The 27,930-nt window shown below is 40.4% G+C and overlaps 1 protein-coding gene across 6 annotated transcripts in view; it reads right to left on the bottom strand.

Annotated features, from left to right (window-relative positions):
• KIF16B (kinesin family member 16B) overlaps positions 1 to 27,930 on the bottom strand; it is a 306,240-nt gene that overhangs the window by 107,181 nt on the left and 171,129 nt on the right. For 4 of the 6 annotated variants that reach the window (XM_037812353.1, XM_037812351.1, XM_037812355.1 and 1 more), the window contains 5 exons: positions 11,756 to 11,809; positions 8,989 to 10,347; positions 4,794 to 4,952; positions 2,105 to 2,201; positions 1,324 to 1,374 (listed from right to left, as the gene is read on the bottom strand). In XM_037812353.1, coding sequence (XP_037668281.1) covers positions 1,324 to 1,374; positions 2,105 to 2,201; positions 4,794 to 4,952; positions 8,989 to 10,347; positions 11,756 to 11,809 — 1,720 coding nt within the window. Of the gene's footprint in view, positions 1 to 1,323; positions 1,375 to 2,104; positions 2,202 to 4,793; positions 4,953 to 8,988; positions 10,348 to 11,755; positions 11,810 to 12,159; positions 12,193 to 27,930 lie in introns of all 6 variants that reach the window. The other 2 variants (XR_005213209.1, XM_037812352.1) reach the window with 1 other exon arrangement.

Here is a 27,930-nt window from a genome sequence, read left to right as displayed (position 1 = left end):
TGAAATGGGGATGTGGAATCACCGTTTGTAATTCTTTTGCCTATGATTCTTGCAGCCATTGGTTTCATTTTGTGGATTAATTCAGAGGCTAAACCGAAATCCTAAGTCATTTAGATCGATTGATATATGATTCAAAAATAATAAAAGAATAGATGATCTGAGTCACATGTAGAAGATCAATTTCCACAATAAAGACCTTGTAAATTGGCGAGCATTTTGATGGAAATACATGGTAGGGCACTGACCCACAGTATCCATTTCTTGGTCTCATATTTAATTTTCTCAAAAATAAATTCTAAGACTTTTGATTCAATTTTTAGAAAATCAAATTTAGTTGTGAAAATAAGTACATGCCCACATGTCCAAAACATGAAAAAAATCAGGACATATTTAATGAAAATCAGACAGCAAGATTGAAAGATACCTGTGGGTATTCTCACCCAGATCAGGCTTCTCTCCTCCTTTGGTCTGTTTCTTGGAAACCCTCATCACATCTGCCCTGGTTAGGTCACCATCACTGTTATCTAGACCATCGCAATGAAAGGCAGCCAGCTATGGGCCAGGCATTTGGACACAAAGAACGGGAAGACCCAATCCCGCTCTTCACAAGGAGATGAATGTCCAGAAGGAGGATAATGTCATTACTGGGTACTGGCAGGAAGGGGGGGTGGCCAGATCAATGCCAGTGGGGCTTTTTGTAGAATCCCTGCTCTCTTGCTCTCTGTTCAGTAATGTATGGGCACCACCTATTAAATTTTTACATCTAGTAGAAGGGTTTCTGTTTGCTTTTTGTGTGTTGTTTCTTGTTAATTTAGGAATGTATGGGAAGGATATGCCTCTCATCAGAGGAAAATACAAGTAAAACCTTACAAATCGTATGCCCAAGTAAACTTTGGTTTGACAATCCACCAGAGAACAGTCAAGAGTATGTCCTTTGTACTATGGCCAACTCATAGTCTATAAAACAAGTAGGGTTTTTCAAACATAGAGAAATACTCAGTTTCATTTCCAAACCCATATCTGATTCTGATTATACAGTTCTGCCTTTTAAATACAGACCAAGGGAAAGAATACTGTTTCAAATGAATAACTGGGCAAAGAGCCTCCACCACAGCTACATGCCATTTGAGTAGTCAAAGCACTTTTCAACCTGCAGGATTCCATTTAATTTTAAGTCCACATAATAGCTTGCCTTCCCTATTAGCCATTAATCTCACTGGGACTTCAAGATTCTAATTATGCAACTAAACATTAAGAAAATTTAATCACACGAGCATGCCATAATTTAAGAGGACCCTATCAATCTGAAAAATCACTACCTACCTCATATTTTAGCTTACGTTGAATGGTGCCATTGTGAAGTTTCTCATTATCCTGAGAAGAAAATAAAGAGAGTCCTATATTAAATTATAGTATTTTCATAGAGGAAAAAAGCTGATTTGATTAGAAATATTTATGGGAACAAAATTCTGAAGAAATATACTTGTCATTCAACAATGTCACCCTTCCAGAGAATCTGTATTCCCAAGATAAACAAGGCTCTATTAATCCATCTGCTTATACGAGAACTGAACCATTTATTCCTAATCTTAAACTTCTAAAAAAATTACTAAAAGCAAGATTCCCTTAGGATACTCCTAAATTTGCAGGACAGAAATGAAATGTCTTTATTGATAAAATCAACTTGTCACAAATATGTGTCTTCTCAAAAGTAAAATGTATATTTCTACATTGGGTAATTTACAAAGTAAATTACTTTATGGAAATTGATTGTATTTAGGGAGAAAGAAAAATTTAGGATTTTTACAAATCAAACAAAGTACATAAAGCATTTCAGGAGAACTTATTTTCACTTCAGAATTTTCCCAGGGGTACAAAATTTTTAAATAAAGTTACTTTTGAATTAATATGATTTGTAAATTGCTATGCTCCACCCAAGCAATATTTACTATTTTTTTCTTGAACATTCTAAATTGAAACCATATTTTGGAGTAACTTCTGAATTTCTTCACTGAGAAACAACAATAAAAGACCCACCACCACCATGTATTAGAAAGGTCACCTTGAAAATGAGTGGCTGCATCACTTAGCTTCTTCAGCTCACCTTTGTCATGTCTGCAGGTGTACTGCTGTCATCACTAATCACACGATACAAATCCTGAAGACGTCTCTGGACTTCTTCTTCGATGTAAGCATTGATCCTTGAAATGATGGAGGGGGCACTTTAAACACTTTTAACTATTTTCCAGTTCCTTTCCCTACTATGTCCTTCATAACAACAAACTCTCTCATTCAAAATGCCAAACGCTAACAACAAAACTCATTTTCTTTTTTCTAAGAACCCTAGTGCCACATGTTCACTAAATGAAAGGTTTCCCCCAAACCAGAGAAAATTTGATGAACAACAGAATTCTTGAAAATAGAAGGGAGACTATGTGATCCCATCCAAATCTTTTCAGGATGTACTTAGTGGAACCCTCATTGTAGGGTAGGCGAGAATCACAGACACTGGCTCCAGAAGTTTCCCTGGTCTCAGGTCTTACTACAAGACCAAATACTTCACTCGCCATGCCTCCGTTTCCTCACACAGAAAATGCTGACAGTTATTTCTCACACCACAGGGTCATTTATGAGGATAGGAAAAAAAACTATGAGACCAAATACTTCACTCGCCATGCTTCCGTTTCCTCACACAGAAAATGCTGACAGTTATTTCTCACACGACACCATTTATGACGATAGGAAAAAAAAAAAGTGGATTCACAATCTCTACTTTCCAAACTGTAGGGCCAGAGTGAACAGCCACAACAGGTGACTTCTGAGGCAGTTGTCAACTGTATACCTGGTACCCCATGGAATGTAGGTGAAATTGTGCGAAGTACAACCATCAGCCTTCAACATTCTGTGGATTTCAGCTCAATCTCTGGTTTGGCTTTAGGCCATTCCACCCAGAGGGAACAGAGAGAGAATTTTAGTTCCATCTAAAATCTTTCTAATGGCTTAGACTGTCCAAATGGAAGTCTTACTTAGTTCTAGGCTCCCCCTCCTCTAATTCTACAGACACTGATTAAATGGGTTATTTTAAATTAAGCTGTTTTCCATGTTTACATCTTAGCAAATTAAAAAAATGGTATTGTACCTTAAAGTACATGCATAATCCTGTAAACATTGCTATACTACTAACCAAGGTTAAATGATTTTCTAAAACACTAGGTGAAGAGATTAATATTTTAAGTAAAATACCCCAGAAGAATGGATTTAGGGTAATAAAGAATAGTATTTACCTTTTATTACTGGAAACAAAACCATGTGGAACTGAATCTGAGCCAAAGCCATTTACAAACTAATTAATTATCTTCCCTTACTGTGCTAGTTTGGATGTATTATGTCCCCCAAAATGCCATGTTGTTTAACGCAATCTTGTGGGGGCAGGCGTATTTAGTCTTGATTAGGTTGGAACCTTTGGACTGGGTTGTTTCCATGAAGATGTGACCCCCCCCAACTGCAGGTGATAACTCTGATTGAATTATTTCCATGGAGGTGTGGCCCTGCTCATTCAGCATGGATCTTAATTTAATCACTGGAGTCCTTTAAAAACGGCGGCACAGACCCAGGCACTTGCGACGCTGATGCTTAGATATGCCTGGAGCTGTGGACACCTGGTGTTAGCTGCAGCCAAGAGAGACATTTTGAAGACGGCCATTGAAAGTAGACTTTTGTTACTCCAGAGTTTGCCTGGGAGAAACTAAAAGAACAACCCCAGACGCCTAGAGAGAAATGTTCTGGGATAAAGCCATTTTGAAACGCAACCTAGGAGAAAGCAGATGCCAGCCACGTGCCTTCCCAGCTAATAGAGGTTTTCCAGATGCCATCTGTGTTCTTCAGTGAAAGGACCCTACTGTTGAGGTCTTATTTTGGACATTTTCATGGCCTTCAGACTGTAAACTTTGTAACCAAACCCCCTTTATAAAAGCCAATCCATTTCTGGCATTTTGCATAACTGTAGTATTAGCAAACCAAAACACTTACCTTTACTTAAATTTTAAATTAGCACCATGGAAGATGGAGATCTAGATTTAAAGGGATACAGAGGTTCATGCCATTCTTATTACATTTTGACATCCAAATTCATATCTCCTAATATCTAGGACTCAAGACCACCGAATGTGAAAAGCCCAATGACATAGATGGAGGTTGAGGAAAATAATCATCATTTTCTTACAGGCAAAGAATGATCAAGCTGATTTGTCTGAGAGCTCTTAGCCACAGAACAATTCACAATGCTACCTAAGTTGAAAATCATTTTACTATAGTAACATCAGATTTATATTTATGCTATTCATGATCATTCTGAATACACTAGTACAGTTTTTATAATAGACTGCATCTATCAGTAATCAATGTCCTATGCAAATTAACTGTCAGTACAAGGTCCTTCTTGGTATGATTCAATTAATTCCATTTCTTTGTTCTTCCCAATCTGGACTTGTATCAGCCCTTTCTGGATGGGCTGATTTCCCTGGACCTTTTAATTCCACGTTTTCATGCAAACAGCTTGCATCAACATTCCTGAGATTTGGCTGTCCGGTTCTCAGATCTTTGGTTCCCTTTAAATTATACCTCACTCTGGCACCGGCAGGCAGCAAGCTGGCAAGGACAGAGCACATCTCAGGCACACAGATTGTTGCTGCCTTTGCCAGATCCCTCCACATGCTATCTGGTCAATACCAAGCACAGCAAGTTGTAAAATCACATTAGAAATGCCAGCACAACGTCAATTTAAAGTTGAGCACCTGGCGTCCGTCAGAGGGTGTAGGTGAGCCTGAGATTTTTCAGTGCTGGGTGGCAGGCCAGAGGAAGGAGCCCTCTTCTCCAGGACATCATGGTGGGCCTTCTGAACACCATCAACCTCACAGATCTTCTGCTTCAGCTGCTGGATTTCATGTTCTAGTCTACAGAGATAGTAGCCACAGGAATTTATGCCTTAACAGTATTTCCTGAAAATCTTTATTTTGTGAGACATTGCTCCAGAAACCTTGGGGGATTCAGACAAAAACCCTATGTGCAAAGGAGCTTTACTTCCTAGTGGAAAAGCTGCCACATCCCTAGAAGACAAGGTATGAGGAGATAATGGGCCACAAAAGGAGTTCGGAACAAATGCTACAGGCATCAAAAGTTGGGGAGACTTTTACCACCAAGGGCAAAGATATTCCCACTGTGCTGCAAGCAAGTTCTCAGAGGTACCATGAGCAGGACTCCAAGCCCCCGAACACTGGATTGTTGACCACATATTGGGTTTCTACTAACTAATTCTGTTCAACTAAAGAGATCTATGCTTTGAAGAGTTTTAAGAATCACCAATCTAGGGGAGGCTCTTCATGTTCAAGGTGGTTGTAAATTAAGTCTTAAGAGGCTGGTGGAAATTTGGACATTTGGAGATGATGGTGGAAGGTTCTCCAGGTGCAAAAAGCAATCTGAACAGAGGTGCTAAGCCAAGAAAATCAGGAATCCACTTTGCTCAGCAGAAGGTGTGTGAAGGGGGTGTGAGAGAGACAGACCTGGGGAAGTAGGCTGAGTACCACAAGAAATTAGAATAAACCATAAACTGTAGAACACCAAAATTATCTCCAGTGATAAATAATACATCTAATAAAAGATCAAGTGTATGTAAGGCCATTCTTCTAATGACCCAGGCACCACTGAATCTGAAGGCATCAGGCTAGCATGGCAAAGTCTGCAAGTAAATTTCGCCCCAAGGAACACAAGATTCAGCTAAGGGCTAAAGCCCACTTGCTATGTGATCTTGGGCAAGTTATTTACATCTGGGTCTCAATTTCTTCATGTAGCAAATGTGAGTCAACTGGTCTCTCTAAAGTCCTTCAGCTCCAAAACCAGAGATTCCAGATTCAGATGTTGTCACACCACAATGCTCCCAGCCTGCTGGTATCACCAGCAGTAAATGAACTAGTCTATCCTGAAAATGAAAGCCAAGTTCTTAACTCTCAGAAATAGAATTATGGGGTCACATGGTAAGCATCATGGGTTCCACAGAGGCACTGCCTAGCTTAGCTCAGCCCTTCATCTGTGTACTGATTAGCAAGTCTTTATTGAGCATCAACTTGCAGACCAAATATTTTCAAGGAGAAGGTGATACGCATGAAAAAGGGATGTAAGGGGCCAGGTGGTAGGCAAAATATCAGGGAACATTAAAAGGTTCTCAGAGATGGCAAGAAAAGTGAGCCAGATGTAAGTAGGTAGTTACCAATGTTTGTAATTAAGTAGATGCCTGTTGAGGCTGTCCAGAGAAGTCCTTCAGGGTGGGGACAGGTGAAACCCTGAAGGCTGAGCAGGATTTATGTGGGTAGAAGGGGCACATAAGCATTTATGTGGGTGGGAAAGGGTCACAGTACATGTAGAGAACTGACCTGCATGTGACAACTATGTGGTCAGGAGACAAGATGACAAAGGGGGTAAGAGTTGGGGTAAGGGGCCCTGGGTACAATTTGCAGCTCTGCCACTTTCTCACTGCAAGACACTGGACCTCAGTGGGTATGTAACCACGGCAGGCTTCAGCTTCCTCATCTGTAAACTGAGACGATGGCACTCTCATTTGGAGAGTAAATGGAAATGCACATGATGGCACTGAACACTGACTCACATACGGGGTTATCCTTCATCGTTGGCATCATCAATAATATTGTTGTTACTGTTTTGGTTATTAATGTCTAACAGCTCTGACAAGAAACTATGACTCACTATGGAAAATACCAGTTTACTCTGTTCTGACCCCATACAGGGGCAGGAAATTCCCTTCCGTGGTAATGAGGGACTTTTTAAATTATAGGGAAGGTGCAATGGGCAGTGGTAGAAAACCAAGTGACAGCAAAATGGGTTAAACCCTTTTTCAGCAAGCAACAGAAAGCCACAAGGAAAGCCAGACTCAGTGCCTTGTGTCCAATCTGGGCCCACATGAATTTAATATTACACACTTGTGGATTTCATGAATGGTCAAGCCAGGATGTATGGTGGACTCCAGTTTAACCATGAGAATTCGGAAAGAAAATAAAACACCACAGAAATCTGCAGAGGCATCACAGCCTGAGCAAAGAGCTCACAATGTATCAGCCTGAATTAGGTCTCAGAAAGTCTATTCCATCAAAACGCACAAAGCTAAAAGCCTCCTTCGTGTGGCTTACAGAGAAGTGCTGACATGGGAAATCACTTCAACAGAGATCGCAATCTGGCTTCCGCTATTGGAGACTGTTAATGTGAGACACCCAGGGAGCAGAGCTAGCGGACAAAAGTCAGGGACTTCCAGCTTGAAGCTCCAGCTGCACTTTCACTGCACATTGCAGGACACAAATCGAGAGCATGCCCTCCACTACTCTACATTCCCTGGGGCTGCAGCTTTGTCCAGCCATTTCATTTACATAACAGACCTGCAATCATTTTGGTAAATCTCCAACCTATTTCTCTGAAGTAATACCATTATGGTTTTTGATGATTATTTTTCTTGCTCTGTTTTGCCTAAGGGAATTACCAAAGAGCAATTGTAAATATAATCCACCATCTACAAGCAGATCATCTGAAAAGGATGTTTGCCTGAGCTTTCAGGAAAGATGATAGATGAAGACTTCAGCAGTACCTCAGAGTAGCTGTTGCCTTGTCATAAGGAATTGATCCCATGCCTCTACCTAAATGTCAAGCTGCAGTCTTAGAGGCCATTGGTCTGGGCTTCTGTCAAGGCCCCTCAATAGGAGAAATACCAGCAAGGCAGGGTACAGACCTTCCAATTTAGGCATCGGTTAAGATCTCACCTGACCAAAGGGTCTGGAGCTAAAAGTAAAGGCATAAACCCCTGATCTCATTCCCCCTCTTCCTGTACAGGTGAGGACACAGAAGCCCAAAGATGAAACATCCTGCCTGGAGCCAGCAGGGAGGAAGGGGCCAGGCCAGGGTGCACCCCCCACAGCAGGGCTCCACATTGGGCACTGCTGGCACACCCGACAGCTATCCACCCTTCTGGGAATCTGGGTATCACATCTGCAGGGCTATCAGAAAAAGAGCTCTCAAATTCATGTACTTACTCCTTTTGAAAGTCTACTATCTTGACATGCTTGACGACAGAGGTGCAGAAAGACAAATAAATATCACATCCTTATTTTTCCCAGTTTTGTTTTTCATAATACCAAAAATAATACCACAAGTTGAATATTACTAAACATGCTCGAATATACCGTTGTGCTCAAAATCACCTGGAGAGTTTTGTTTGTTTGTTTGGTCGATATGGAATTCTGAGGCTTCCCCTCAAGTATTGTTTTTTAGTTCCCTACCAGGTGTGGAAAACAGAACATCATATGCAATCTGTGAACTCAGCGGTGGTGCTTTATTGTAACCAGGGCTAGCTATAGAGAACATGTGAAGCCCTAAGTGAGGGAGGGGAAGAAAGGAGAGAGGGAAAGTGACAAGGAAAAAGGGAAGAAGAGTAAAAGGGAGGGAGAGAAGGAAGAAGGGAGAGAAAAGGGAGGGAGGGGGAAAGGAGAGAAGGAATAGGGAAGGAAAGGGATGGAAGAAAGAGGGAAGAGAAGAAAGGAGGAGGAAGGGAATGAACAGAAATGGGAGAGAGGGAGGGAAGGGAAGGAAGGAAAGAAGGGAGGAATCAAGGCTGGAAGTTTTCTCAATCTTTTGCATTTATCAAAATATTAAAACACACAGTCCATAGGTCAGTGGGTTAATGAACAAGGGCTTTGTTTATATATTTGCGTTTTTTTTTTCAATTTTAGGTCAACAATTCTAAAACAAGGATCTTAATGAAAAACAAAAGAATGTTTAGAGGTACTTTTCTCAGTTATGGTAAAAATCAGTATTTGCCTATGTATTACAGAATATAAAGACTAAAGGGATTACTTTCATAAAAAGGACACGAGAGACACACCATGAGGGGTAGAAAATGAGCAATTTTGGGCACCTTCCCTTCCTGTGTCTCACCTCTCCCGGTCCTTCTCAAGGGCTTCCTGCTCAGCTTCCAGGGTGGCCTGGAGCCCCGACTGCTCACTGCTGCGGCTGTTGAGAGTTGCAAGCTTCTGCCTCTGCTCTTCGATCTCCATGCCCAGCGTGGAGCGCCTCTGCAGGGCGCAGTGCCTCCTCTCCAGCTGGGCCACGGCCTGCTCCAGTGCCAACCTCTGCTGCTTCTCCCGCGACTCGAGGATCTCCTTTTCCTTTTTTCTCACTTTCTCTTCCTGACGTGCAATATTGGCAGCGAATTCAAATGTGGCTTGGAGCTTCTGCAGCTGGCTGGCATTGGCTTGGTATTGTGCAAGCTGTTCTTCCTTTTCTTCCATTTCTTTTTCTACTTGATAAAGGGTGTTGTCTAAGCCAAGGGGGCCTCTGTCCAGGATTTCAAACGCTCTCTGCTTTTCTTCCAACAAAGTCGGCAAATGATTCTGCAGGAGGTACTGTAGCTGGCGTTCTTTATATTGCAGCCTGTACTCCACTGGCTTCATTTTCTCTAAATCTTCAGCCACCTGGGTGACACTTGTGACACTACCATTATTTTCTTCCAACAACCTAAATTCGTCTTCAGTTTCCCATTTTAAACGCTCTAGGGTTTCCTGCTCTTCTTTGACCTCTTTTTTCAGGAGGTCTTTCTGCTGAACCAGGTCCTGCTCCAAGTTCGCCAGCTTGACGAGCTGCCGTCTCTTGAACTCTAAGAAATGCAGCTGGGCCTTTTCTAGTTCCTCCACATCATCCTCCCCTTCAGCTCGTGCTTCCTTAACCCGCAGGAGGGACTCCCGGATGTCCTCCAGGTCCCTCCTCTCTTCCTCCACGCGCTGGACCTCCCCACGCCGGAGGAGCTGGATCATCTCTTGCTTTTCTCGGAGCTCCTCTTCCAGATGAGCCACAAGCATGACCTGCTCCTTTTCTTGTTCCTCCAGTCTCTTCTTTTCCAACTCGAGCTTGGCATACTGTTCCTCTTTCTCCTTTTTGAGCCAGTCCAGTTCTCGAAATATCTGAATCTTCTCAGCCTTCTCATTGCTGTTGAGCTCTTGGAGACGCTGCAGCTCTTCTTTGACACGGAGGAAGTGCTCTTCCTCTTGCTTCTTCTTCTGCAGCTCAATTTCCTGCTGCTCCCTCAGCCTTTCCTCTTCAAACTTCTCTTTCTCAGCCAGCAAATCCTTTAGCTTGCTTTCGATATGGAAACTGCGGCGTTTGAGGCTCTCCTCTTGCTTGCGGATCTGGAGCTGCACGATTTCTGTCTCCTTGCGCTGTGTCTCCACCTCCTGCTGCATCCGCTCCAGTTCGGCCTTGTCAGATTTCTGCTTTTCTTCCATTTCTTCTATGAGCTTCCTGAAATGCAAAGCAAAAGGTCATTATGTGATCAGTATGTTCAAATGATGCTCTAACTTTTCCCTAACTGAAATGTTCTGAATATGATTATATAACATAAAGCCAAACCCTTCATTAGAAAAGAGGGGAATTGCTTTCCTTTCAATTTCCAACAGCATGCTGTTTGATTTTTTTTTTAATTCTTTCACTGTCCAACCTATCATTTGCCTTGTCTCCTGTAGTAGCCTCTGATATAATTTCTTTGTAGAGACTATAATCATAATGTGTTATGCAAGGTATAATTTAAAAGGTCCCCTGAGCTCAAAGAGAAAGAACCATGCCTAATTTAAATTTAAATATGAATAATTTTATTCAACCCAATCACTAAAACTCAGCAGAAGTTCTGTTTCAAGATGACATTAAGTAAAAATGCTTATGCTGTTCTCAGCTTATTGGGGTCATATGTCAAAGTCTAGAAAATCAACAGTTCATTGTTCCAGCTCAAATAATTACATACTATTTAGCATTTAATCAGTAGTTTAAGATAGATAGTGATCATCAAATAGCCCAAAATATTAGTTTATTAATGCATAACATTGGAAATAACCAGAGCTTCCATTAGAATACTCAAATGCATGATTTGCAGGGTTACATGTTATGCTTTGACTTGGGGGAAAATGATTTCCACTGTGTACTAAACCAACATTTCAGGGTTGGAATGGCCTCCAAAGCAAGCACACAAGGCATGTAAAAGTATCAATATGTGGCCTCCGTCTCCTGAACCACTAAAGAGCTATCTTGTATGATGCTGGACTAATTTACCTGAGACATCTAAACTCCAGATTCGGGGTGGGGGGGGAGGGTTGGAGAAGGTGAATATATTTACAATATGTTTCAAAGAATTATATTCAGAACTTATAAAGAACTTTCCAATTCAATTAGACACGCATATACACATAGGTAGAAAGAAAAGTGAGCAAAGAATATGAAGAGGCCAATTACAGGAGGGGAAATATAATGAGCAATCAACATAAGGATAGATGTTTAAAAAGGGGGAAGGCAGAAAGAAGAGAATTGTCATTCATTTGGCCTTTTAAAAATTTAGGGGATTTTGCTAAGAGAAGATTCCTTTGGGTTAAATTTAAAGAAGTATATATTTGGTGTACTAAATTTTACTGGGGTATTGAATTTGGCTACTGACTCTGTTCCTCTTTTCTCAAAAGAAGTTGAAGACAAATTACTATAAAATACAAACATGAATAAAACCAACCAGCTATCAAGAAATGACCCAAAGTCATGAGAAACATAAATAACAGAATTTGAACAAGAGGAAGGTATTGAAACAGACACAAATGAACTCATTTCAGAACATTAACACAGGAATCCACAGATTACAGTAATAAAAAAACTCCTACCCCACATGACTTACCTCTTACTTTCTAGTTTTTCAAGTTCTTCACGCTGTTGCCTCTCAAATTCAAGTCTAATAAAATCAAATAAAAATGAGTCACTTTTCTGAAAGAGTTTCTACTTTCTCTCACTCCCTGTACATATTAACATATTAGAAAGAATGTCAGTTTTTCAGACATTATTTTTAATTACCATGGATTAGAAAGCTTTAAAATGCATTTTTTGCTCTAGGACAATGATTAGAAATTAGACATACATTTGGGTGCTTGAATGCAGACTGAAAAGAACCTATTTTACTTGAAGAAAAACAAACAAAACACCACTGTACTGAAAAAGCAAAGTCAAACGACACTTCTAAATGATAAGCATGTCTATTCCATGCAGCTTAGTTATTGATGAGTACAGAAAAAAGAGAATCTCTACCTGAGGCAGATGGGTCCTTTTATAGGGAAAAGACTGCCGGGGAAGGTAGAGAGAGAGCATAGACATCAATTAAGAAAAGAATTAACAGGGAACACATCAAGAGAAAAGCAGTAATAGCCATGCACACATCCAAACGTCTTTTGTAAATATAACACTTCTTAATGATTTCATGAAGCAAATTCTCAAAAAAGTTAGCTCTGTTACGTTTGCATGTTATCATATGATAACCATAGTACTGATGGTAAATGAGTACCAATAATCAGTAGTCAAAATCATATTTTTACCACTTTTCAGATAGTTATACTGCATGGAAGTTCATCAGGATCCTCTTGAAATTACTAGTTATGTGATACTGAGTTGTTGGGGACCATAAAGATTATGAACAGATTTACCACAGTGGTAGCAAAACAAAAGGAGCTGGGTCTTTGGGAATTTTTAAATAATTTACCAAAATATTGAAAGCGCAAGTTGATATTTCTTCACCTGTTAGATTTAATTGTTGCAAGATTTTGCTATCTCTGTTAAACAGTGTGAACTGAAATTCTTTAATTTATACATCTTCATGTTATGGTGGATGGCAGATACAGCTCAAAAGCTGAACAAGGGAAAAATTCACTATAAAACATTCTCTTTGGATAGTGAATGCAAATCCAGACTGGAAACAGAGTTACTTTTATAAGAGCTGACAAATATTTCAGAGACCTTTTCCAATTTAATCTGAGCTAATACTGCGAATAAGATATCTAATGGTGTCTTTAAAGCAGAACCAACTACCTATTATGTGGCAGGAACTATGCTAAGTGAATTCGACATGTTATTTTACTTTGTCCTCCCAGCAAACCCTTAAGGGAGCAAATAGAATCTCCATTTACAGATGAGGAACCCAAAAGGTCAGTATGGTAATATATGGTGGAGCCAGGATTTGAACCCAAGACAGTCTGCTTCCAAAATACTATTAACACAATTAATGAACAATGCTGAAATGTGGGATGTGTAATAATTATATTAGTTCCTACTGAAACGTATTATTTAGAGTTATATTTATCTTATTTGTCAAATAAAAACAATATGCAGTTTATTATAGGCTTTGTCATACAGGAGAAATCAATCACACAAATATGATATGAGAGTCATTTGCCAGCACCGAACCAAGTCCATACGACATTCCTTAGAGTAGACACTGAGCTTCATTGAAGTTAATTTGTGGTTATTCTCTATTTCACAACTATACATAAGATATCCTAGCAGATATCTTCAGAATTCAATACAAGTTTAGTCTCTTTAGAGATATTTACATAATCAAAAAGAATCTCTAGATAAAATACTTACAAAACCAGAGATTTCCCTAATGAAGTTGGATTTATTCTCAATTTTTATTCCCTGTGAACACGAGTTCAACGTGACCATCAGTACCCACTGCTTTGGCAATGAGACAGGCACACGGTCATAAACCAAATGGTACTCTGAGAGTTGGGAGACACGAGTTGGAAAGAAAACATATCATCTAAGGATTGTTTCCAATGTGCCAGCACCATGCGTGGTGCTCAGCAGGAATGACCCTCACTTTGTTCTCTTAGCCTCAGGTTGATGCTTTTATCATCCCCATTTTACAGAACAGGAAACTGAGTGTCCAAGAGCAGTTAAGCAGCCGAAGGTGAACTTGAATCCAAGTTTGGTACCAAAGCCTATGCTGCCAATTACTACAGTGTGTGGTGTCAAGGAGATCATAAAATGTGAGTCTCAGAATCTTCATCTCTAATGTCACATGTTTACTGAGCACCTATTTCTTGCCAGGCTCTGTTCTGGACCCAGGGGATTCAGTGGTCAGTAAGGAAGATGTGGTTCCTGCCCACATGGGGTCCCAGTCTGCAGGTAACCATCAAATAAACCAAAGGGTTCACCCCAGTGTGTCACAAGACACGTTTGAGGAAGGGCATGGGGCTATAATACACAGAATTTGCTAGAACCTAGAATCAAGGCTAGCTTCCTGAGGAAACATGTTTAAACTGTGATATTCTTTTTCTTGCATGATACAGAAATGCAGAGAATCTCAATAAAACCGATATTGGCTTGCTATGGGAGAAGAAGCAATGCATGAAGCTCAAGAGGACAAGAGAAACCAGACAGTGAATAGCCTTGGAAGTTATGTTAAGGAGTTTGAACTTAATCCTAAAGACAGAGGAACCACTTAAGGCAGGGTTTTTTAAGAACACAGGGCCTTGACAAGATTGGATGGGAAGGGGGCAAGATGGGAAGGCAGGAGACAAACTGGGAAACTGGTGCAGTCACTTAAATAAGAGATGATGTTGGCAGGACCTACAACAACTGTGATAGAGAATATCCAGTGATATTCTGGAGGCTGAGAGAACTCGGTAATTGGTTGAATTTTAGTGTTGGTAATGAGAAAGGAAGAGTGAAAGATGACCCTTAACTTTCTGGGTAGGTTACATAGGGGCTGGGAAGGCAGAAAATAAATGCCTAGAGGCTGAGCCAAGCGGTCAACAGGTCTGAATACAATTCCTAGTGGTTGTGAGCCCACACATGAGTTACTTTACCTTACATGCTTCATTTTCATAGAAACTGAAGATAATAACAGGCCCTTCCTCAAAGGGTACAGCCAGGATTAAGTGAGATAATATATGTAAGATACCTGCACAGCACCTGCACACATCAGATGTTCAAGGGTCACCTCTCACTGCTATATATGATCCCCGGAGATAAAAGGAACACTGGGGAAGGAGCCACCTCGGGGTAGGGAGAAGTAGAAGTGGGAGCTGTAGCAGTGCTGGTCCCCACGGAGATGGCAGCGAGGGCACTAGTCAGCATCCACTGAGGCTAACATGCACTGAAGAGGCACTCCCTACCTGGTACTGCTCTGAGTATTGTGCATTCAACTCACACAATGACGCTGTGAGGTAGGTACCATTGTTATCCCCATTTCACACATGAGAAACAGCCACATCGCTGGTAAGTAGCAGAATCACAACTTTCAAATTGGCTTTTTTTAATTCAATTTTACTGAGATATTCACAAACCATACAGTAATCCACCGTGTACAATCAATGGTTCCCAGTACCATTATATAGCTGTGAATTCAACACCACAATCAATTTTTGAACATTTTCATTAACACAAAAAAAGAATAAAAATTAAAGTAAAAAAGAACATCCAAAACATCCCATCTCCCCATTCCTCCCTATTATTCCTTTACTTTTTGTCCTCGTTTTTTCACTCATCTGTCCATACACTGGATAAAGGGAGTGGGAGCCACAAGGTTTTCACAATCACACGGTCACACAGTATAAGCTATATAGTTCTGCAATCATCTTCAAGAATCAAGGCTACGTCTTGCAGTTCAACAGTTTCAGGTATTTCCTTCTAGCTATTCCAATGCACTAAAAACTAAAAAGGGACATCTACATAATGCATAAGATAACCTCTAGAATGACTTCTTGATTCTATTTGAAACTATTTTGTTTCATTTCTCTTCCCCTTTTGGTCCAAGAAGGCTTTCTCAATCCTACAATGCCAGGTCCAAGCTCATCCCCATGAATCATGTCTCACGTTGCAAGGGAGATTTGTACCCGTGGGAGTCATGGCCCACATAGGGGTGAGGGCAGTGAGTTTACCTGTACAGTTGGCTTAGAGAGAGAGGCCACATCTGAGCAATAGAAGAGGTTCTCTGGGGGTAACTCTTAGGCACAATTATATGTAGGCTTAGCCTCTCCCTTGCAGTAATAATCTTTATAAGGGCAAGCCCCAAGACTGCGGGCTTGGCCTTCTAAATTGGTAGTTCCCAATGCTTGAAGAATCATAGTTTTACTCTCTTCTCTAGCTTGCTCCAAGAAGGTGAGCTCATTTCACACATGATGAGTCTAATGATTCCCAAGAGACAAACAAATTGAGATAGCCAGCAGACAGTCAGATACAATGATCTGGAACCCAGGGCTTTATCATGGATGAAGACATAGACTTGGTATTTGTCATCATCTGCAAAGGAATTAAAGCCACAAGGGTGGATAAGATTACCCAGGACATACACATGGAATGACTCAGTGCCAAGTCTGAAAGACCAAAGACACTGCAGTGACTCTCAGGGAAAGACGGGGCCTCAGATGAGAGGATGAATGAACAGTTAGAGAGGCAGAGGGAAGATCAGGAAAGGATAGGCATATGAAAGCAGAGGGAAGAGGGTGTTCCAAGAAAAAGGAAGGGACCAGTAGTATGAAATGTTTCAGGAATGTCAAGTAAGATAGGGCCCAAAGAGAATCCACTGAACTTAGCAATATGGAAGTCACTGTTGACCCTTTTGTTGATGAGCAGGGGCAGAAGTCAGACTGCAATGGGCTGAGAAATGAGTGGGAGGTAAGAAAGTGGAGACTGTGAGTGTAGAAAGGATAGAGAGCTTTCTCGATGATTTTAGTTGTGAGGGGTTTTAGAAGGATGGGTGCTTATTTTGACAGATGGAGGAGATGTGTTCATATTTAACTCATGGTATAAACAAGAGAGAGGGTGAAAAAAACCTGGGGAAGGTTGGGAATATTATGGACAAAGGTCCCTGATCAGGCAGAAGAGGAAAGGGTAGAGCAATGGCTAAGAGCAAGGGTTCTAGAATTAGTATATTCAAGATAAAACCATGGCTCTTATATGACCTTGGGAAAATCTCCTCACCTCTCTAAGCCTCAGTTTCCTCATCTGAAAACAGACTCAAAAATAATCCTAATCCTCACTGGGCGACAGGATCCAATGAGAGAACAAATTGAGCACATAGTAGTTAATAACCATTGGCTATTAATTCTATAGAATCCATAGTATAGGTAGGGGAAATTTACCTTAAGAAAAACAAAAGGGCAGTTCTGCCACTGGGACAGGAAGGAAACAGGAAAAGACAGCTTCAAAGCAGACACACTTGTAGTTTTGATGGAAGGAAGCTGAGGGGATTGTTCTGTGAGGGCTTCTGTATTCTCTGTGAGGTTAAAAGCAAAGTCTTCTGCAAACAGTGAGGATGAACAACAGCAGGGTTCGAGATATAAGGAACAAGGAGATGATTTGTAATGGGTGAAGGAGGCAGTGGGCAAGATAACTGAAAACAAAAACAAATAAACCCAAAAAATTGGCTGGGCATCATTCAAGCTGAGAGATCACAAATTTACCCAAGCACTGATCTCTGTATTTATCTTTCACAGCACTGAGCTGAAATGACCAAGTATAAATTCAAGGCAAGGGGACAGTTCAATGGCTCTAGAGTTGGGGCTCTGGCAAGTGGGAGAATGAAAGGACCATCTAAGGATGTTGGGAAGAGGATGGCTCAAGTGATAGGGATGGGGATGTGAATGGATAGGGAAATAAGTGGGGTAAGATAAGGCTTACAGGAAAAAGTAAAAAATCAAAGAAGTCTCCAGGCTGAAGAAGTGGATACTACTTAAAGTAACTAGATTGTGTGATGAGTTGTCCACATGGAATCACCCAAGATAACAGCAGCATTTAGAAGGATGGTGAGCCAAATGCCCTGAAAGAAATGCCTGGAAGGCAAGTAGATAACAATAAGGAGGGGCAAAGAGTAAGCCAACCAGTTATCAGAAGACTCAGGGATCAGAAGCGCTTACCCAGGGCAGAGGAAGAGAGTCTCAAAGCAGTATAGAGGGGGACCTAAGAGTCTTTGTGCTGATGAAATAACTGGCTCCTCCTTGATAGAAGTTTTCATTTTAGAGCATTCAGTTTGGACGGGGAAGGGAAAGGATCAACGGCAGCCGTCAACCTGAGAAGCATGGGGACACAGCTCTGGACCCTCCTGAAAAGCATCTACTTAAATGTGAAGTTCTGGGCCAAGAAATCAGAGAGAGACTCCCATTTTAATACTTAATGAAAAGGTGTGACATCATTTCTGTGAACTGTTTCTAAACAGAAACATGTCTGATTATTTCCTACTGCAAGCAACATGCCTTTGGTAAATAATGATTCTCATTTCCTCAAAAACAAAAGTAACAATGTATTTTTTTTTTTAAATCATAAAGATGTTCAGTCTTAACTTAAGACAAAGTTCCAAACTGTCTGAGGAGAGAATCATAATTTCAAATTAGGGACACTTAAGACAAAGTTCCAAACTGTCTGAGGAGAGAATCATAATTTCAAATTAGGGACTACATTAAAATATGAGGTGATATGAGCTATTGCTGATATAGCATAACTTGTTTTAAAGATTATATGTTTACTAATCAAACTTTAAAATGCACCTCTTTTTACAATCAGTAATGAAGCTTTCAAATAGGAAATTTCAATAGATTATAATATATAAATGTGAGTATGCCAATATCAAGGAAAGAATGTCAAATATAATTGTATTTTAATGTGGCTTCTTTTTAAATAGCATAATTCACTATCCTAGTTTACTGGAATTATCTTGGCCCTAAATGCTAATTTCTCAAATGTTATAATTAAAAGGAAAACCACAAAAGGATATAATTTTAGCAGCTGTTTTTAGCATATTTAAGTGACATTTGGAAGTACACATACCGTATTAGGCCCAATAAAAAAAGTACAGAATACAATCTATTTTTATCAGAAACTTTTTTTTTTTTTTTTTGCATTAAAAGACATCTAGAATTTTAACTATAACCACACATCTTGCAATTTATATTCCTGTTACCATCTGTGATGAAAAAGTGAGGGGGTGGGAATTTCTCAGCTCACATCACTATATTGAACATGAGACTGTGATTATGAAAGAAAGAGAAAGAGAAAGAAAAAGAGAAAGAGGGAAGCAGAGAGGGAGGGAGAGGGAATTCAAATGAATTGAAAACATAAATATCCATATTCTTACATTGCCCCAGTGGCGATTAGTTTTGAACATGAAAAGGACGGCTACTCAAATCCAGCCAACCCTCCCGTAGGCGGTTCTACTGGGAGTGGACAGGGAAGGTAACAGAAGCTGAGCTCTAGGCCACAATGTGACTGAAGCGAACTCTCATCTGACAATGGAAGTGAGATGCAGCCAAGCCATTCCCCAAATGGCTATTTTACTATATTGTCTCAGTAGATACATGATCAGGTAAGGGAGAAATTCTTGGTCAATGGGTAGGCCTGGATGCTTTCTAAGTGACTTTTAGGTTACAGTCAAACACAGGGACGACTTCCTAGGTGTGTGACTTACTTGTACTGTCACACAGCGTCCCATGCTTACAAGAACCTGAACTTGTGATGCCATCTTGAAGTTCCTAATAATTTTTGAACAAGAGACACCATGTTTTCATTTTGCACTGGGCCCCACAAATTATGTAGCTTATTCTGGTCAAGCCTATGTTGTCTTAGAAAGAAGCCTGAAAGAAGCCACAAATTGTTGCCTGGAATGTTGAGTCGTATCCTTCAGTCCAGATTCTGGCATGAGATAGATGGGAAGTAGCAGAGGATGTTCCACCTTTCCCTGATCCTTCACAAGGGATTTTATAATTGTTTCAACTGGAATGACTCACCTCTCTACCCCATCACTCCTCAGGAACTTTCACTCGGTCTTAAATCACCTACAGCTCAGAAAAACCTAAGGAGACTGGGGAAATCTAAAAGACTAAAGAGAAAGTTTGGATTTGAGTGTATGGTTTGTTCGGGTCCCATGCAATCTTCTCCCTGACCTTGAGAATCCTGACATTTTAGAGCTCTTTGAAGGCTGAGCAGGTACCAGACATTCCCCCAGGGTAGGCACAGGGAAACGGATGGAAGGGAGAACCTGGCCATTAATCCAGTCCCCAATTCTTCACGGAAAGGCCTTGTAGTCTTTCTTGTATCCATCAGCTCTCAGGTAAACTTTGATTAAAAAGCTAAGAATAGCTGCTTTGTAGAGATAGTTGACATTTCTAACCACAACCACCACAACAACCCACCTTTTTTTCCAAATCATTGTGTAATATGTCAGGCTATCCTGAAGTAGGCTGACTTGCACATGACTGCAATTCAAAGTGTGTGTCAAGACGGGGAAGAGGGGGAAGAAGTTGCACAAAGTAATTTACTCTAGAAGGTTGTGAAATTAAATCCCTCTTAGGTAAAATTCAGAGTTTATAACACAAATATCCATAGCACCCTGGGAATAGTTTTCTAATGAACTTTTGAATCCCTGGTCTTAGACTCAATCAAAACTTTCCAAGGAGCCAGTCTTAAGCATTTTGTATTGAAAATTGAAAGTGCCCAAAGAAACAATGATTGCATTTTCTAAAAACAATAGTAAAATTTGATACCAAGAGGCATTTTAAGTAAGAATCTCCCCAGCCTATTTCTCTTCACAGTGGTAGAATTTGCTCTAATAAAGACAGCTAGGACCACAGATGTTAGATCCAGGTGACCTTCCTGATGAAGTCATAAGATCATAGGTGAGACCCAGTGGGGACTCAAGAGACCAGACATCTGTTCTGCACAACCCCTTAATCCTGCCCCCCGCCCCCCGCCTTACAGGCACGGAGACTGAGGCCCAGAGAGTATTAGAGAGAGATCCAAGGTGACCTCCTCTTCGGCAGACCTAGGAGTCTAGAGCCAAGCTTTTTCTACCCTTTGCCCATTCTTACTTCGACCCTGGAATTCTCTTACGTTTCCAACCAAACCATGGTACCATTTTTACCCTGCAAAGAGCCTCCCAAAAGTTAAAAATGATACCTCATTCTAAAATGTTCCTGTCTGTGTTGGACAAACCAGAATATTGTACCACAGATAATCTGCCAGCCACTTCATTCAGCCATGCATCCCATGTATCCAAGAAACCTTTATTAAGCCTCTACTGTGTACAAGGTAGTATATTAGACTCTCAGGAGAATACAGAATGGAAAACATGCCGTTGAATCTTTAGAGAGGGCTGTAAGTGAAAAAAAACATGCCCATGTATCAATCACTTGGAAGGCGATGAGCCCAATGAGAAAGTCACACATTCAACAGGAGGGAGGTGGAGGTGGCATTTGCAGCTGCAGCCATGAAAGGAGACCTCACCCAGGAGGTATGGTCTGAGCTGGGCCTGGGAGAATGGGCAGAATTATGAAGGATACAGGGCAGTGAGTGGGAGCAAATCCAATGGAAGAAAAATCAGGAGATGGAAGAAACGAGACAAAAACAATGGAAATAGTAAAGAGGCTCCGATGGCTATTGCTTAGAATAAATCAAGGAGGAAGTAGTAAGAGATAAAACCAGAAAGTTAGACCATGTCCAGAAGATGAAAGGTGAAATCAGCACTCTCCAGGACACCTTCCTCAGCAGCCTCTCCTTCCACTGCCCTGTGTACTCCTCTATTGTGGACCTAAGCATCAGGATCAGGAACTGGTGTTCACTCATCCACTGATTCATTTGTTCAACATGACTTCCATGAGCCAGGCACTGTCCTCAGCATTGCAGATTAGGCAAAAAAAAAAACAGTCCCTGCTCTCATAAACTTTCCATTCTAGTGAAAGGGGAGTTATTAATACATAATGAAGGCATGTGGTAAGTGCTGTGAAAACAAATAAAGCTGGGAAAGAGGATGGAGAGAGAAGGGTACATTCAAAGATAGTGGAAGACATGACCATGAGATTCATCTGTTTATGCCAACATGATAGAAGAGCAAGGTCAAAGACCCAGAGATGATGGAAGTGGCCTGTAGGAAGCACAGCAGACCACTGTGGCAGGAGCAGGCTAACCCAGGGAGAAAGTGATAGCATAAAAGCAAGCATGGCCAGACAGGGTGCAAAGCGCAAGACATTCCAGGGCTTTATGGGGCAGTAGGGAGCGGAGGCTGAGGGCAATCTCCTCCTCTACCAGGTTCTTTGAAAAGGGAGACCCTGTCTTAGCTGACTGTATATCCTGAGTGCCTTGTACAAATCACACAGGAGGTGTTCAACCACTGATGGACCTGAGATTTGGAGCCAGAAACCCAATGACCAGAGTTAAGAAACCTGAATGAGGAGGAAATGATGTCAGCCAATGCAGGTCTCTTTTTGCCTTAAGAAATAACTACTTTTGGCACTTCCCACTCCCTTGAAATGAATGTAATTCAATACAACAAATTTAGAAAATTCAGATAAGTAAACAGTCCAACACCACAACTGCCATATCTTGGTATACAGCCTGCCATCTTTGCAGACATGCACATTCACACAAGGATGAGAGTCTACCATACATAAAGTCTATTTCATCATCTTTTTCTCTTAATACATAGCTTGGGACAAATGCCAAAATCATTAGCTTACTATTTTGTACACAGTTTAATACCATGAAATTCTATAATACAGATACACCGTGATTTATGTAGACAATCACATAAATCCAATCACATTTCCAATCCATAATGGTTGGAAATGTATATAGTAGATGATTATGACACAAAAGTTTGGCGAGATCTATGCTGGGTAGTCCAAGGTCAACTAAGAGATTAACAAGAGAAGGTTGTGCACATTTGAGAACAGAAACGAAAAAGAGAGCACAAAAGGAAAGTTTGAAGATGTAAAACAGACTTAAGATGCACCACAGTTTTTCTGTCATGACAATATAACATTGAACTGAGGAGCTTTACAAATCAGCTTTACACATCTGTACGCTTTTGATTCTGTGTGTGTGAAAGACAAGATGTTAACACGCCTAGATAGGCAATGCTTAAAATAAGCGCCTCTTTTATCACAGGCTGGGCCTGAGTAGAGTCTTGGGAAGCACCTTCTCTACCTTGTCTTTGGCCTGTCCGTCCACTCCCAGCTCCCCTTTGACCTTCCTTTTCTTTTCCTCCTTTTCTTTGAGTTTCCGACCCAAAGGCCCAACTCTTCCTTTCCTTACTTCTCTCCCAGGTATTGCTCTCTTCATTTCTCCTCTTGTTTTAATGTAAGTAGCAACTACTGTCAAATAAGGAATTCTGGGTGTGGATTTAGGTGACAAAATAACAAAGTGGGCAAAGATTTACATAAAAGAATTGCAATGTTAACTATAATTTACATGAAAAAAAGAGAAAAAGTTCAAAATGTCCTCAATGATTTAAGTTTACTAAGATATGATAAAAACATAGAAGGAAAAGCTCACAGTATAAGGTTAAGGGAAAAAGCAGAAAACAGAACTGCATATCTAGAATCATCTCAATTTTGTTTCTTTAAAAATACTATATATAAAGCCTAATTACAATATCTGATTACAAATTAAGCATGCGTACTTTAAAATACAAGCAAATATTACAAATTTAAACCAATCATTATATCTTGGTGAATTATGAATGCTTGTGATTGTTCATTTCTAAATGTTTTACTTTTTTATAATAAGCATTTCATTTTATAATGAGAAAAATTATTTACTTTTGATTTTTTTTAACCTACTCTGATTGTAGTGCCCTTTTAACTTCCTTTTCACTTCTCCCAATCCCTGATTCATTTCCACTCATTTCCAACACAGATAATGATTAGCTTTAGTAGGTCATGTAACATGGAAAGTGCTAATGGTAAACATCTGATATTAGCTGATTTGGGAAATAGCTATTTGAGGTTAGAATTAGTCTGTGATTAAAGAAGGGGATGGAAGTGCCTCATTTGGGATTGATTCATACATACACAAATTGAATCAACAATTATTTCTCAAACACCTACTATGTACTTGAAAAGGGATACAGTTTTGAAAAAATCAGACCCTGTCACTTACCACTAAAAAGTAGTGACAGAGAGTTAGACAAACATGCACCAGCAAACACAATTAACAACTATTTATAGTGCTAATAAGGAAAGATATAGGGTGCCCATGAGTGAACAGCCAAAGAGAAGAAATTTGGATTGGGGGCTGGGAAGGTCTCTTTGAGGAAGGTGACGTTTAAATCGAGATCTTAAAGACTATGTACGAATTAGCCATGTGAAGAGCTGAGGGACACATGAACAAGTATTCCAGGTGAAGGAGATAGCATATACAAAGACCTGGAAGCAAGAGCAGACATGTATAAATGGAACCCTTGACTGAATCAGTAACAAGCTCTAATCAAGTGAGTTAAATTACAGAAAGCTGAAGACAATATACTATATTAAGGTTAAAAATTATATGAACATAATGTTAATATAATATATTACTTCAAAGGAAAATCATGTTTTCATATAGGAATGAGTCAGCAGAAATCTACTGCCTCCTATCCTTGCCCGTCATTACCATTCATGGCTTCTCTAGGAAAAGTCTTATGTGCTCAGTTGACTTTAACAATTCATCTTTACACTGTTCGATTATAAAACAGGTGAAGCATGGATGCAGCACACTATCCAGACAGTGCAAATATAAAGTAACAATAAAAACAGATGGTTCTTTAAATTCAACAGCTCATCTTTCCACCTACTTCGGAAACAGAAAACACAGAGAGCTCATCATTTAGTGGCTCACAGTGGAATAATATTCAAGGACAAAAAAAAAAAGGAAAAAAGTTGGTAATTAACACTAATCTCTGTTAACGGAAGGAAGAAAGCCTACTTCTTTCAGCTGCTTTCATCACAAATTCCCCAAAACTGCTATTTGAGGCAATCTATAGCAACTGTAAAGTTAATAAATGGGCCATAGAAAAACAAGGCAATTGAGACCAAAAACTGGAGAAGAAACCAGCCTTGCAGCAAACCAAACTTTTAAAAAATGGTGAGGCACAATAAAATAAACCAGTGGAGACAAACACAGTAAATAACCATCAACTAAAACACAAGCTAACTACCAAATTACCAGCAACATAAATACTGTCAACTACATGTAGAAAACTCCCATGTTCACGGTCAACAAGAAAAAAAAAGGACAAAACAGTTTATAAAGTACCAGAAAGTAAGAGAAAAGTGCAGTGAGTAGGGCCTGTGTTTCCAAGTGAATGTCATCTTTCCTCCCAGGATATACCATGGAGACTGTGAGCTCACTGGCAGATGCAAACCTTATCAAGAGGATCTCCAGCTGTGACCAGATTCTGTTTCTGAAGCCCCTTCTACATTGGTATGAATTAAAGGGAAAGTGAATTCATCTTAGTTCACATTTATTAGATATCTTTTATGTTCCAAGAATTATGCTGGACACTGAATAACAAATTAGATTCCATGCCTGTTTTCTGGAAGCTCCTAGTCATTTACAGTGAGGCTAAGGCTCAACATAATGAGGGACTCCACCCTGTTACAAACCTCTTCTTACTTCTCCCTATTGTGATATATTTATCCTTTCAGTTTAGGGGAAGAAGGGAGGGAGGGAGGGAGGACATACTGAATAAGTAGTGAAGGGGTGGGAGACAGGAAGGAAAATGAAACTACTTTCTTTTCATATAGTTCTTGTCACCAATGAGAAGCCCTCACTACAGTCTTGGTGCCTTTGACTTTTTGCATCCAGATCCCAGAACTCTTCATTCTGAATCTAGGTCCTTCTAGCTTTACAATCAAGAACATTCCAGAACAAGCACAGTGTTGGCTGGAGCTAACATCACAGCATTCTAGTAAGCCTGCAGCTCAGCAAAGAACTAATCAGATGCCTGATGAATCCTTGGTGAGGACCACAATGTGCAGGCACGCTTCTCTAGACTCTAGACTCTGAACTCCAGTGCCTGTGAACATAGCCTAGAACTGGGTCCAGGCAGATGAACTTCAACTGGTAGATTACACACGTCAAGGGATCCTTCCCAGTTTGTAAGAAAATAGAAACTCTCCTACAGTATTGGTGGGAATGGTGGTGATGCGTACAAGCGCTCTGTAGGGCAATGTGAATATGTATCAAGAGCCTTAAAACTATACACATCTTCTGGCCCAGCAATTCTATCTCTACTCTTTCTTTTCCCCTGAGGAAGTAATCACGGATAAGAACTAAGATTTAGCTACAAATCTCTATACCCCAATTGCTTATGATAGCCAAAAACAGCAAAATGCCTACCAAGAGAAGCTGAGTTAAATAAAGTATGGAATAGCCACACAACGAAGTATCACATGGACATAAAATGATGTAGAAAAATATTCATGAAAAGAAAAGATACACAAAGTACAAAGAGCTCTTACAAGTCTAGTGTGAACCTATGTTGGTCAAAAAACCTATATAAATATATATAACCATATATAACCATGAATGTATACATATATACATGTGTGTATACATATATGTATGTATGTAAATGTATACACACATATATATAAAGAGAGATGGACAATGGCATAGACAGAGGTATAGACTAGGATACACAGCAACACGTTAACACCACAGTAATTTCGTCTTTTTTGCTTGTTTGTTATTTCAAAATATTCCATAATGAACACATTAAAATTAAAAACTAGATTAAAAGAGATTATCACTCCTCAATCTTCTTCTCCTGACTGTCGATGACTTCTGATCATCTTCAGAGTTGGGAGCCTTCCATAGCTATGGAGGTCTGTGTTGGCTCTGATGCCAACCAAACCCCATCTCAGTATGCCACGCTCTACGAAGCAACTTGACGGGTCACCAAATACAGGTCTGATCCCGACTTGTGATACTTTCTGATCTGTTTAGGTTTAAAATCTAAGTGTGTTTCTCCTCCCTAGAATTATATCATTCACCTGCCCATTCCAATGGGCACATCACAGGTTAATGCTTAGAGGAGGCAACTGAGCAAGTGAAAATTCCTTTCTGTGCTGGTAACTTCCTTTGGGAGTCAGCGCCACTTTGGAGAAGTCCCCAGCCAGGGTCTGTGCTGGTTTGAATGTATTATGTCCCCCAGAAAAAGCCATATTCTTTGATGCAATCTTGTGGGTCAGACATATAGTGGGGATTAAGTTGGAACATTTGGATTAGGTTGTTTACATGGAGATGCACCCTAGCCAACTGTAGGTGATAACTCTGATGAGATAATTTCCATGGAGGCGTGGCCCCACCCATTCAGGGTGGGCCTTGATCAGTGGAGTCATATAACTGAGCTGACAAACAGAAGGAACTCAGTGCAGCTGTGAGTGACATTTTTGAAGAGGAGCTACAGCCAAGAGGGACACTTTGAAGAAAGCACAGGAGCTGCAGATGAGAAACAGTTTGAAGATGGCCGTTGAAAGCAGACTCTTGCTCTGGAGAAGATAAGAGAGGACAAATACCCCAAGTGCAATTAAAGTGACATTTTTGAGAAATCGCAGTCTAGAGTGGAACGTCCTGGGAGAAAGCCATTTTGAAACCAGAACTCTGGAGCAGACGCCAGCCACGTGCCTTCCCAGCTAACCGAGGTTTTCTGGACACCATTGGCCATCCTCCAGTGAAGGTATCTGATTGCTGATGTGTTAACTTGGACACTTTGTGAGCTTAAGACTGTAACTGTGTAACCAAATAAACCCCCTTTTATAAAAGCCAATCCATCTCTGGTGTTTTGCATTCCAGTAGCATTAGCAAGCTAGAACAGTTTTCAAGACTGAAACGAACTTGGAATGCATCTAATTTTGCTTAAAGCACTTTGAAGAAGCTCTGAAATCTTCTACAACCTGCCAAATTAGATGGCTGTTTGCAGTCTCAGACCAAGGCAGAGGATGCTAGAGCAGTAGGCTTGGTTGCTTCTTGAAGACGTTGCACTGTTTGAGCAGGAATGTTTCCCCTGCAGAGAAATTATTTCCTGGCAAAGACCCTGGCTGGGCATTTCTCCAAAGTGGCGCTGACTCCCAAAGGAAGTTACCAGGCTGCTTTGCCTCATCCAAAAATTTTCTGGCACCAAGTATGCCTGTGTGTGTACAAATCATGGTTTCTAGGGAGTCTGATTTGTAGGCCAGCGTCAAGTTCCAAAACAATGTTATAAATGATACACCTAACTTTATGGGCCCAGTTGGGCTGAAAAAATGTTCTTGGGTAACAGGGACTTTAAAA

This window comes from Choloepus didactylus, chromosome 19, assembly GCF_015220235.1.
Source record: "Choloepus didactylus isolate mChoDid1 chromosome 19, mChoDid1.pri, whole genome shotgun sequence".
NCBI classification, from domain to species: domain Eukaryota; kingdom Metazoa; phylum Chordata; class Mammalia; order Pilosa; family Megalonychidae; genus Choloepus; species Choloepus didactylus.
Note: the sequence above shows the minus strand (reverse complement) of the source record. Positions and strands in the feature narration are given on the sequence as shown.